Consider the following 14,266-nt stretch of genomic DNA (forward strand, 5'->3'; position numbering starts at 1 on the left):
CATAATCGACTATAACTCGTTATCTGTGCAAGTTTTCGTATTTTCAGTCAGCCACTGAGAACAAAATATTTGGTATTTTCATGAATGGCGTTTGTCATTCACGAAATTCGTCCGATTCGCGAGTACAAATTCTAAATCGAACTTCGAACAAGCCCTTGCGAAAGCAATATCTTTCTGTACGTTTGTGCTCGATTAACTAGTTTGTTTAAATACCCAAATAACTGTTTAAAAACTACTCCTAGCAAATTGGAGCGATGGAAATAAAAATGGAATCAAAGGGGACGACAAACTGATAGGCAAATGGCTAAAAAATTTGCGAAATTTGCCGACACGTTCAACACGGCCTAGTAAGTGACATATCAATGTCATCCACGCTTTGTCAATCGCCGTGACCGTGAAACTGATGCACGATTATGCGACAATGAATTCCCGGGGATCGAACTGTGTGATTATCGGTGAAAATCGAGCAGAGGAGCGAACGAATCGCCACGAATTTTCTTCGAGGCCGTTCGTGAACGACAACAAATCGTAAACGTCCCTTTCGAGTACGTGTGTCAATAAACGTGGAGAGATTAGACGTACGATTGAGTGGCACGTGCGTAGAAAATCGCTTGCAACTCGTTCTATTCGAATCCTTAGAGACGTAAAATCTGTTCTTAGATTCCGTTTTTTCTTTTCTTGTGTTTTTACAATTTTAGGCAAGTAAAAATTTGTCAGATTTTTTTCTCTACGACTTAAAAGTTCTGCGTTCGAAATTCTATAAAATTCTGAAATGTCACCGTTTCGCAATAAACTTTAGGTGTCCCGATATTTTTGACCGACTGTGTACCTTGACCTGAGTACGTGATGCGCGAATTTACGAGAATTTCCTCGGTGTGGCAGCCCAAGGAAAGCTCCTACGGAAGGAAGTCGAGGTTGCACGGTCAAAATTCCGCTTTCCAAGAATCCCGAGCAAGCGGGCGGCAATAAATCAGGTTCGTCAGGAAAGTGAGGACGTCCGTGTTCAGCGACTTCATCGAGGTCGATTTCCTCGTTTGCCAGCGAATATGTTGAACGATATAAAATTGGCGAGAGCAGCGTGTTATAAAAATCGTTTGAACAGGTTTGAAGATGTTTGCAATGGAACGTGTCACTTGAGAAATTTCTAGGAAATTGTAAATTGAAAGTGAAATTTTTCTTTAGTGTAAAAGACAAATTTATCGAGTTTATGTACATTGACGATGAATAACCGAGAATCTACTGGAATTCCGATTTCGTTCTATCGATGAGGTATAATATCAATCGGTACGCCTCACGTTGACAGGTAATAGCTCATAATTAACAAGAAAAACGTGTCGACTTTGAGGTGCAATTAATTGCGCAACTTTATATCGAAAGATCGGAATTTCCTAGCAGTTTTTTTCCATCGACGTGTACCGTAAATGCCCAACAAATTAAATTCAATGAGTTCCCCACTTTTTGTCCACGTTATCCTACGTTGCAAATTTTTCCATTTTTTTAGGACTATAAAAACAAGTCAATTTTTTATCATCCAATGAAAGATGATTGTGCAATATTACTAAAGATATCGAAGCAATCAGAATCGTGAAATAAAATATTCATACCAGTTAATATTTCTCTTCTGGACGAATTAAATGCTATTAATATTTTGTAGAAAGATTATTTAGAATTCTATAAATATTTCAAAGATCATTAAAGCACACGGAAAGTACCAATCAGTTTAGTTTTATTCCAGAATAAAATAATATTTTACGCAGTATTTTACATAATATTTTAGAAAATATTTCATTGTAAGAAATATATATATTATGTTGTATACATTATATTACATCATTTATATTATTTATATTGCAGGGAAATATTTTGTTGGAAATAGATGATTCGATAATCAAACTGGCTTTTTCGCGGAAAACGCGAGATTCCTCCCGTTTAAATCTCAATTACGCGGAAGGGAGCATTCCACTGAACGAAATAGGTTCGCAAACCTCGAGTGTGCCATTAAACTTGATTATTCACATGCTGCTCGCTTTATATCGTCGAGTTCTAAGAAGGAAGATTAGAACAGCCATAATTCCAGCGAATCATAAAGTCTCGATTATCTCGCCTCGAGCATGCAGATTATTATCCTACGAAACGATTTCTATCTTTTTACCCATTTTCATATCGCGTTTCATCCGCTTTCTTTCGCTGTGACTTTTATTTAAAAATTCCCTAAAAAATTGAAACGTTCGTCATCTCATATTCTTCCATCAGCACGACGGGCGTGTAGATTTTTCAATTAAAAATAATTTCACTCGATTTCTACTAAATTGTAAATTGTAACGAAATCGAATAGGCAGAGTTCGTCTTTGGATTTATTTAAAGTGGAAACATCTGCTTCAGAGAAACCAAGATTCGGGTGCTCAAGCACATAGAAAAAAAGAAATAGGAAGTAAGAGTCATCTGACTGGCTGGTGGATATTTTACTTTTTATGGAGGACAGGAAATTGAAAATTCCCGTAACCAGGATGGAAAATTGATTAGAAGAACGATCATTCGAAAGATCGTGGCAGAAGATTTATCAGGCATTGTTTTTGTTTGTGTAGTTTGACAAAGATAGTAGCAAAATATTCTTGAAACGTCTTTTGTATTTATTTCCTTACTTACGTGGCTAAATTTCTAAAATTACGTGGAAAACAACCTTGGCTAAAGAAGAATTAATATCTTCGGTTACTCAGAAGGAATTGATTAACAACTTTGATTACAATCTGAGAAACCTTATCTGATTGTAAATTGTAAACGTGTCATCAACTTCAGAGTAATGATAATTGAAACTAGTTTACCAGTTCTAGAAATTTAGTAACTTCTAAGAATTTTCATTGATTAACGTTTCAGGTATTTGAGCAGAGTCAATTAAAAATCAACTATCTCGCAAGGTTCCACGGAATCTTGCAGAGTAATCCTAATTTATAGATGACTGAACAAAAGACAACGTCCATCAAATTTAGTTTAGTTAACTTGTACGAAAATGTCGAGTCATAAAATTCCTCGCAATCCAAAACCACGCGATTCAATTATTTTTATCAAACGAAATTAACGTTTATAAGTCGAACATTTTTTCATTTTGATCACCTTCGACCCACTCTAAAATTACTCTCGATACTTAATGATCAAATCATCAGTCCCATCGTTTCTTACATTTTCAGAGAAAAAACCAAGTAATCTTACCAATTGCCGATACGTATAATTTTTCGTCCGAATATGTTGCTAGATATTTATGAAAAATGTTCGTCTCATTTGTTAAAACGAGAGCGTGATATTCGGATAAAATAAAAATTTCGAATACTACGACAAGATCAACGTGTCTAACACACTAAACGCCTGAAACCATTCGAATAATGGCGATCGCATTATATGCGATCGATTGATGCCAAATCATTTGCTCGCAGTTGTAGCAAAAGTGTGACAGCCTCCTTAGAGTGCACTGAACTCGATCCAGCAACGATTCACCGTAAATCGAGCGTGTCCACTCGAGAAAGAAAGGAAGTGAGTGGGTCTTACCTTCGTTGAGGCCATGTCTGATACGGACTGATGCGTCCGAATGGTTTCCAGCTGTTTCAGGCACCAGTCTAGCTCGTACATCGTATCTGCGGCTGTTTTTGCGTATTCCTCGTCTGAAACCAAAAAAAAAAGGAGACTTTAGTACCACAGAGGAACGGAGGAAGCGACTGAGAGCTTCCTGCGACACGATAAGATTTCTGTGAAGTTAATCGTCGCCTTGTGAAGAGGCGAGAAAACGAGCCTCTTCAAGCCTCGACAGACTTTTCCTCGGATACGGTTGAACAAAAAGTGCACGAGAGTCTGGTTGCTTGGATTTGAGGAGCAAATTTGACATGTTAGGGATAGTAGCTGTTTTACAGGAAAATGATACACTTTTTGATTTCTTTTTTTTTTTTTTTTTTTGATAAAAATTCATTTTTTTCTTCTTTTTTAACAATGTTTCTTTTATTTGGTTCTCTTTTTTCGCTTAATTTAATTGGAATGTGTTTCTCGTTTAATTTTAAATTTCTCTAAAAATGTTTCTCTGAAAATTTCGTGTAAAAAAGTATCGTATGGAAAAATGTTTCATAAACACGGAATTCATATAAAAATATTCCATTGTGTGGAATTATGAAACAATATTCTGTTTAAAGATACTCTATGCGAAAGTATGCTGTTAAGAAAATATTTCATGCAAGAATACACCACTTGAAAGATATCCTGGACACAAATATATTAAGAGAATATTTTATATAGAAATATTCCACGTGGAAATATTCTATAGAAAAATATTCCTCTTGCAAGGAATTTTATATGAAAATATTGCAAATCAAAATATTTTACAAAAAATACTAATATAATAATAAAATAAATAATAATATAAGGATATTCTGTACAAAAATACTCCACGTGAAAAATAATAATATATCGAATATAAATCCATTGTCTTTCATGTTTCCACGCAAAGAATTTCGCTAAATCTTAATAAAATCTGAATAAAATAGAAAATCTTTGTCTCGCTCAGTTTCCTGATAAACAGAAATAAATAGAACACCCTCAAAAGCGTTCTCATGGCCGAATCTAATTTCTCAGAAAAATTCTTGTTCCAAGAATCGCACGACAATGAGATTCCTGTTTCTTTTTCACAAGCATCGTGACAGAAACGAAGCGAAGTAGATGAAACGAACATCGTGGAAACAAAAAGACACGAAACACTCGTGGAGGAATTATGAAATATCCAATGTGGGTGGAAAACGTTGTATGTAGATGATGAAATAAACGTGCGAATCTCGCTAAAGATGAAAGGTTGCATAAATGAAGCGTAGAAGAGATCAATCGGAAGAACAAAAGGGAAAAGTGAATTGACGTCAGACGACGAATGCAGCTGAAACGTAAAAGATAGAGCGAGGGCCGGACTTCAATAGCAATTTCGAGAAATCTCATTTTCTAAGGCAGACAAACGTCATTTTATCGAATAGTCGCGTTGTCACGTGAATATTTTACTCTTCGGACGAGAAAGATTCTGCTTTTCTATCTCGAAAGCCATTTCCACTGGCAGGACGGATAATTACACTTGGATTTTAATGAGCTCGATCTGAATGAATTTTAGAAATATGAAAGGTGACGCGTAATTGGGTCTTCGTACAGGCGAGTTAGTTACAATTGATTCTTAAACATTCTATGTTGTTAACCATGGGATTTTGTTCTTAGGAAAACTTAGATACCAGGCTAAATAAATTCTAAGCGATGAAAACTTTGAACGATGCACTATGTTTTATGCGAATAGCCATACTTAAAAAGATGATAAATTTAGTTTGCAAATACTACGGATTCGTGCATTGTGATATTAATTTTCTTTTTAGTCTGTTTTCATTGTCAAGAAAGATTTAAAAAAGAGTTAAAAAGAGTTAAAATATTTCAATAATTATTTAATAAGTTTTTTTTTAAAAAACGATTACAAAATATAAAATTAAATCGAACTAAATTTCAGATTTTATCGAAATAAAAATATTTCATTCGTCAAAATTGTACTTTCTGTTTAAAATATTATCTTATTTGAACTGTACAACGACGATTATTTAAAACAGTCGAAATATTCTTCATTCGTATTTTATCCAGCATTGATAATATATTTAATGAAGTTTCTTTTTTTCCATGTGTGTCTTTTCGCATGATAGTATTTCCTAAACGTTTCGATTCTCTTGCGGTTGAATGCTTATAGAACAAACATCGTAAAGAAAATGTTAAACGAAATTAGGGATTTTGACGTCGATGAAAGATTTTTGGCGAATATCGAAGTGATTCTTACCTCCTAGCGTTTGACCTCCTTGTTGCTGCGATGAGCTGCCCGCCTGCTCACTGTTCCTTCGTATTCTGTAGACAAAGTACAAGAAAATATCTTTAACAACGAGTTTCATCAACATAGAAGGTGGAAATATAACGTACAAATTATAAAGCGTATATTATCGAAATATGAAATTTGATAAATTTTAATCAATACGCTTTTTGCGTAATGTACGTAGAATTAATCGAAATTTATCGATAAATATATGAAAATTGCATTCACCGATATTGTTGTTATTTCTATACTCAGAGATAAGGTATCAGAATAGTTATTATTTTATCGAATGGATAAATCTATCACACCAAATAAGTTGTGAGGCAAAAAAACCTTTATTGCACGCGCTTACAAAAACTAAGGATAAAAACAAAAGGCATCTTAAGCCTATCGATTAAATCTATCGAGTGTAACTAGAATCATCCTTTAGTTACTATTTCTTATAACTAACGCATCTGCTAATGGATGGCGAGCACGAACTCACCTTGTCATTTTCAACAAATATTTTATGAACCAAATGTATGGCATTTTATATTTTGATCAAATTTCGACCATGATTTTCTGTTTCATAAATTATATACCGTCCATTAAAATTTGTATAATTCTACATACAATTCGGTTGACTATAATTTGAATAACAGATAAAATCAATTCTGACAAGTCTATATTAATTCTAAAGTTCATTCTACCAAATTACGTTAATCGTTATTCTGTATAATTATCACGATCCTTGTATTAAAAATTCCAAATTCGACGTCCAATCGAATAAAATTAAAACATCGTAAATTCCAAGCTAAAATTCGCAATCTCATTTTTTAAATGTTTCGGGAAGATATAATTATTCCATGACGATTACGAGGCAGACAAACGTAGGTGATGCAACGATAAGACCTTTCCACAATACTGTGCACGCGTTATCTGAAATTTTGCTATCCAGATACTCTTATTGTTTTATAATTTTGACGATTTCATTGATTTATTTTCGCTTTAAATCCAGGTCACACGGTTTTAACCTTTAATACCGACAATTGATACACGTGCGCGTGTACGTATTATCCGTCACGCGTCTTTATATGAATTTCCTATTACATTTGTCATCGTATTAGCTTATTATACTTTTCAGTTCGCATTTCCCCATTTATCCATAAATTTCGATTGCTGAAACGAATATCGCGGAAGATATTCTATTCTATCGAATATGTTTATTATTTCAATAACTTTTCGATTTATATGTAGATCACGCGAAGGTAAAGAAGAATCGTGGCAGCACATATGGGAGGAATAAAGAGATATAAAGGAAGAAGCGATTATGGGGAGGAAAGGCGAGGGGATAAGATGGATGCTCGAAATCGGGAAGAGACGTAAAGACAAAGAAGAAAAAAAAAACGAGCTGAGGAGAAAAGCGGAAATCAAAGTGAATTCAGAAAACATCGGAGATTAAAGGTTTACCACGCTAGGGAAACGGAAACTTTTTTCTTATTTGGTGTTTTATGTTATTTACGTTATTCGGAGTTACGGTAACGTGAAAAAGTTTTCCCAACCTTTCTTTATGTTACGACGAATGAACGTTTCTCGTAAATAACAAAGTGTAAGCGACGAATGACTGAAAATTATTTATTTCCATTTCCTGCACAAGCATAGTGAAAATTCATCGGAAAAAGAATAGAACCGTAGAAAAATCTGCACGTGCCGTCAATTAGTTGTAGAGAATTCTGTTAACGATTGAATATTATCATGAAAACGGTACGGTATTTTTGAACTTCCAGAGAAATACCAAACAAAGCATAATTGTTCGTTAACAAAGCGCGAACAAATTTTCGGAAATGACTTGACGTCATATTGCTGGTCAACTGAAAATCAGAAAAAATTCTATTTTTCATGCAGGCTAATTTTCTATTATACAATCGAAGTATAAAGTAGTATCATCGCTATTGTTATCAGAGAAAATATAAAATGTAAAATATAAAATACGAGAAAACGCGAAGTACGCTTAAAATAATGAAAAATGGGAAAAAATGCGAATATTAATATTCGCTCGCGAAAAAAAGGCGAAACACTGCAATCTTGATATATAATGTTCATGATATATTATATTTCTATGTATATATGTATATTACTATGTATATTTCTTTACTTATTGTAACGCGAAAAGAAGTTCCAAAAACATTTTCATACCGCTGTATTCGCAATCATTATCGTTAAATAAATAAATTAAAAAAAAAAGAAATGTGGTACTTTTTATTTATGAAAAAAAAAAATACTTACCGGTTCGTGAATGCATCTGTGAGCAACAGGAGGTTGTACCTGACGGATCGTAGGGAGGCAAGAATCTGCGCGAAAGGTGTGACGATATATTCCTCGCCATGGCTGCAAGATCAAACAGAAATAAAATCAATTTTTTATGTTTCATCGATATCTGAAGCATAATATACAGTGAAAGGAGTATTAATGGCTAACGTTCAGCTTGCAATGAACTCAACGGCATTGCTTCTTGTTTCCAAAAGCTGCACTCTAAACTCATGCATGCGTGGCGTATTTCTGGTTTCAAACTGTACACCAATCGTATTACATCGTTTGCAATTTAATTCACTGTTTAAATATTTCATGATATTCGTATAAATTCAATTACGTTATTCTATTAGCATAACGTAATTATATTACACCGATATTTTGTATCATCGTAGCTTTTAATAGGATATTTCGGAATATCTAATTTGATAAACAGTTCTTGCTAGGAATTTTGTCTGAAAAGCAACTATTTGTTGCTATCAAATTACTCTTTCGACTGTATATTTTTTTATTTTTACGAATTTTAAAAAGTTCGACGAAAATATTGACATTCGACCAAGGAATTTTAATAAATCCAACGAAAATATCATTTAGCGTGCTATTTCCCATGAATGCGATCGTTGTATATTTCATATCAAACTAAGAATTGGTACAATGTTAAGTACAAATAAAATAAAAAGAATAAGAAGAACATGTGTCGTGTAATTTCCGAAATTTCAAAAATGACGAAACGAGATCGCGAGAGATAAGACGAATATTATCGTCTCTTGTAACTTGTTAATTCGCAACTAATAAATTACACTTTCTCAATCTTCAATCTGAACGAAGCTTCGTGATTTCGCTGTGGACGAACGATTTCATTGATTTTTTATTTACTGGTTTGTTTATATCACACTTTGTCGCAGTATGGAAGTTAGAAAAGAGTAACCGACTAATTAATTATACACACGTTAACGATGGTAAAGTCTATTTTCAGTCCCCGTCGAAACACCATCGCCATCGTTCATCGCCGCGTTCTCGATTTCCAAAGCGGCAGGTCTCTCGCGGAACTTGCATTAATTAAATCACGCGCCTTCCTACGCGCGAACACGTACACGCGCGTCAATTACTTCACGCTTTTCCCAGCGAAAATTACACCCCTTCGAAGGGCACAGGTCAAATCATCGGTGGATCGTTCAAGCTTCATAGCGTTAATGCTAAAAGCGTCATCGATATTCACGGATTAATTGATCTAGCCTAAGCTCGATTACAATCCAGGAATCTTGTAAACAGGATACGTTAACAATCTCTTCCTTTCGTTTTTCAAATATACGATACGGAAAGGGAGGTTGCGTATCGAACAAATTATCATATTTAACGTAATTAATGATTCGCAATTATTGTTGGAATATTCGATTATTAATTTACGATTATGTTACTGATTTTAATAATTACTGTTTAAGTATTGGATTATTATTTTATAATCGTATCAACGATTAATAATTACTATTTAAATGTTGGATTACTAGCAAACGATTAAGCTGATTTTAACGGATGTTTGTGAATTTATATATATGTCTGTGATATATAAAACGTATAAAATACCTCGATATTTTGAGATGTAACATGCTGTATTAACGATTCAATTGTTATCAGATATAGGATAGGAGATCGTCTACTGCTACATTGATAAATGTGAAATTTTCAATGGAATATCGTAGGGGTTGATATAACGATTTTTACACAGCTCGTTCAATGGTATCGTTTTTAGCTGTTCTCGATGAACGTGTGGTAAAAATTAAATTGAACCGGCAGTATAATTGAATTTACTTAGGAGGAACGTTTATTTTATTCGGATTGGATGATTTTCCAGCGTTGACTCGATTTTTAATTACTACCACCCATCGAGTTAACGAAAGATTGATCAACTGAATGTTTTTCAATCAAATAAATGCAATTCAGTTACAAGGAAATAATTAATTATTAATTATACAGGTAATAATCTTCGTGAAAAAAGCTTGGAACGTGTTAGGTAGAAGATTCAAAGAAATCTAACAAAACTCTAAATCGATATGTAAGAATCAATTAAAATATTTAACAAAATGTTGTTTAAATGCTACTATTTTATTTTTCAAGCGCTTTTATCTTCATCATTTTATACTCTACAAGCAAATGTCTATTTGCACGCGTAAGAACATTTAAAGTATTCGATAACGTGCAACATGAGGATACACGCGTAACTCAACTAACGGATCACGTGCTTGAAAGATTTTCAATAATCAAAATTCAAATTGATTTACAGAATCGTGAGAAATATTCGTAGAACAACGATGAATTTTTCCTCAGAAACTAGTACAATAATCTTCAAACATCTTTTTATCTTCATCGTGTTATCCAAATGTATTCACACACGTAAGCACATTCAGTGTATATTCGACAACGTACAACAACGTGGAACCAATTGACCACGTTATTCAGAGATTCCCTTCAGACCAGCGTAGGATCCGCAGTCCAATAACCACAGCAATCGCCATTTGATCCCAGAACGTAAGCTCAATCTCATCAGGATTACAAACTTTTCCATGTTAAAGCGCCCCTCGTCGAAGTAGCCGAACCAGAAGATATTCCAACGTGAACATCAATCAACTCAATCTGTGCAATCCAGAAGAAACTGGGTTGCCGCTAAACATCCCTCTGCTAAAAGACTGCGGGAGATCCGTAAGATTTTGGCCCAAGCCTCGCTGAATCCACCCTCGAACAAAGGGAATCGCGTCACGTAAACGGCCTGCTGTTTGGGTTTTTCGAAGCTGGCCATTAAAAGTAGACGAGAAACGCCTCGATCCGTGGCAAGAATCCCCAGGCTTATCCGTATTTATTCGATTCGAGCGGCTGAATCGGTGCCAGGCTCGCGAAATTGATGAGACCAGGGGATGGTTTCTGGGTCAACGCGTGCCACGACTGCTCAGCACGGTAAATACCGGTCGTGCCTTTACCACAGAAACGATTTTTGATGTTTGTAAATGCTGGACAGAAGCTAGCAGACGTTAGGTTGGATTAGATCGCTGTGAATATTCTATCTAGCTTCCTCTGCATTCTCGCCAGTTTCTCTTTGCAAGTTTGTTTTTTAATTACGAGGGAAGGTCCCCGAACATTATGAAACTTTAGGGATTTGTAGAGGATATATAGGCATGTATTACGCAATTTTCTTTCGCCGACCAAATTCCCTCCAAGGGGATGAAACACATCCCTGAAGATCCGGCTATTTTCCCATTTCACGTCGTAACTCGCTGTCTGTAAGAGATGGGGGAAAAGTTCTCAGACAAAAGTTACTTCTTTTAATTATTACTCTCGTTTGGTAGAGAATTTATCAATGTTACAGCCGGATCTTCAGGGGTCAATTTCACCTACTTAGAGTGAATTTGGGCAGCAGAACAGAGTGCGTGACACGTACCTATATATTCTCTACGTATCCCCCAAGTTTTATAACTTTTCGAATTTACTGGTTTTGGGTTTCTTCGTGTTAGGAGGTTACTCCTACGTTGCAAGATTGTTGTACAGTGAAAATTTTAGAACGAACATTTTTACAGTGGAAGATACTGTTTGAATTGAAACGTATACATATATGCGTGTTTATAAATTTTTGATCCATTTTTCGCTATACACGGACATATTTAAAAATAAAATCCATATGTACCGTGCATCAAATTCTTAAAGTATTTGTATTTTCGACCGATCGTGGGGAGACGCGATCGAGAGGAAGCGCGTCAACGGGAGACGTAAATTCCCGTTACGATTCTAAGAATCGACACCGCGAATCGATCGATCCGCACGCGTACCGAGCGAAAATTCAAAGTCGATTTTCTCGAAAACAAAGCCTCGAACGAAAAATTGTTATTCTATATTTTCGACTTCTTTTTTCGCGTAGAATCACCCCCTTTCCGCTTGTACCACCAGTTACCAACCACCCTGTATAATTACCAGCTGTTTTGTAATTTCTAAGAGCGAACAATAAACCTAAGGACCTTTCAAGTATCGACTATAAACCGAAAATATTTGCAGAATTAATGGTTTCAATAAGATTGAGTTTATGGCGGGGCCTTAGGTTTGTTAAGGGTGTACATAACCTATTTCTTAGATATTAAAAACTGATAAATTATATTTATCCATATTATCGAGCTCTTCTGATATTTTCCTTTCAAAAAATATTTCTCCTTTGTTCACGCCCAAAACCATTTTTCATCCATCTTATATTTTTATTTTACTTGTCCCGTAAACGCTGGAAATTTAGAAAGGAGTGCAATTTCGAGGGCGGGCACATTTTCGAAAAAAGAAATAGAAGAAGAGGTCAGAAACAAAAAATGTGGACGATGAGAAACAAGAGAGGGCAGGAAGCAGCAAAGTGCCGAAAAAAGAGCAAAAAAAGGAAAATCGTTTTTTTTTAAAAAGAATCTCAACTGGGTCAGCCTACAAAAAGGCATGTTTCATAGCGAACAACACTTGGACGCTCGCAACGTCTTTTCTATCTTCATTTTCCTCGTGAATCTCTAATTAAAACTGTTTACAGCGGTTTATTTTCCATGTAGGAGATTTTCCATGTAGGAGGACGAAGAATTTCGAAATAAAAATTAAAATCAAGAGAGAAAAATTGAAAAATAGATTTTTCTTAAATATATGTTACACAAAAATACTTCAGACTGCAATTGCGATTTTTTCAAAAATACTGTATATATATTACGTTACGTAGAGTATTCTTCATGCGTGAATATTTTTATTATTATTTTTCTGCAAAAGATAATCGCTATCTTTGCATTCCAATTTTTATCTTCCTTTCTGAGTAACGTATCATTTGTCGATGTTGTGTCACCAGATCGGCGAGGTAAAATTACTTTCTGATTCGAATCTAGGAAATCTGGGATATGATTGACGGACGAGCTAAGCCGTTCCGTTACGTAAGCTTCGAACAACTCTCTTCGTCTTTGTAATTAATTTAAGATAAATCGAAATTTCCTTTCGAAATAAAATAAATGTATGGACAGTAAATTATATAAATTATTTTAGAATAAATGTATAAATATATTTTAACGATCGTGTCAATATAAATAGAATCGGTCAGAAGTATTATATAGAATTTCCAAAAGTATTCTAAATATATTTCTAAAAATTAAGTTAATTCAAAAAATTGTTATCTTATATTCGACTGCTAAAGAGAGTGAAAAATGAGAATATTATTTCACCTCGATTACGCACTGTCCTCATCTTTCAAATTACAGTTGTAGTGATAAAAGAATTCAAGCCGGTTTTAATTCTGCGCAGGTGAAAATCTCATTTTCGAATGATAGCGTTTGATTAATCGAAGACAATAATTCGATTGCACGGTGAAGCTGGTTTTAATGGAAGCGTGATTAACGAATCAGTCGCAATTTCCATTTCATTCAGGACAAATGAAGGGAAAGACTTTTCCGAAGATTAAACTGTATTCGAGTAAAATCGTTTAAATCATCGATCGCCGCTATGCATTCGAAATTGACTAAAATTTGACTTTGCAGAAATTTATCAATTTTATTGCGCTAAGAATATCGTAGAAGACTGATAATTTAGGCAATGTACAAATATTTACAAAATTGTTTTCATATTTTGAATTTATTTATTTTGCAAACAAACGGAAACGAAACAGATTTAGAAAGGCAAGATCGTGCAAATCTGAATGAGGTTCTGGCTTACTTCCAACGCGCAGATTTATGTATCATACGTGACAGTCATTCGCCTGATTCATTATGCAGATACATCAGTCCGATAAGCGAGCGACTAGTAAGCATTCGTGAATCGATTCTTTGAACATTAGCCAATTATTTCAATCCGTTTTTGCGTAATTCCGAATATTTTGGACCCGATCCTGGGTGTGTTTTTTCTCCAAAAACTACGTTGTTATTTAAAAAGTATGAAAAAATACAACTCAAAGATCTAAGAATAACACCTTGATCGATAAGATGATTTTCATTAAAATTTATTAAAATATTATTTTAATAAGTTCGATTTCGTTGGAAATTCAATTTGTGTATTAGAAAAATCGATAAAGCGCTATCTAAGTAACATTGATCGCAATCGATATTTCTTACATAATGTAAACGTGTTGTTTTATAC

The 14,266-nt window shown here is 34.4% G+C and overlaps 1 protein-coding gene across 10 annotated transcripts in view; it reads right to left on the reverse strand.

Annotated features, from left to right (window-relative positions):
* The window catches only part of LOC126874826 (cAMP-specific 3',5'-cyclic phosphodiesterase-like), a 175,011-nt gene that overhangs the window by 40,142 nt on the left and 120,603 nt on the right, over window positions 1-14,266 (reverse strand). For all 10 annotated transcript variants that reach the window (XM_050637270.1, XM_050637272.1, XM_050637271.1 and 7 more), the window contains 3 exons: window positions 8,123-8,224; window positions 5,828-5,892; window positions 3,541-3,653 (listed from right to left, as the gene is read on the reverse strand). In XM_050637270.1, coding sequence (XP_050493227.1) covers window positions 3,541-3,653; window positions 5,828-5,892; window positions 8,123-8,224 — 280 coding nt within the window. The remainder of the gene's footprint in view (window positions 1-3,540; window positions 3,654-5,827; window positions 5,893-8,122; window positions 8,225-14,266) is intronic.

Source organism: Bombus huntii, chromosome 16 (assembly GCF_024542735.1).
Source record: "Bombus huntii isolate Logan2020A chromosome 16, iyBomHunt1.1, whole genome shotgun sequence".
Taxonomy (NCBI): Eukaryota; Metazoa; Arthropoda; class Insecta; order Hymenoptera; family Apidae; genus Bombus; species Bombus huntii.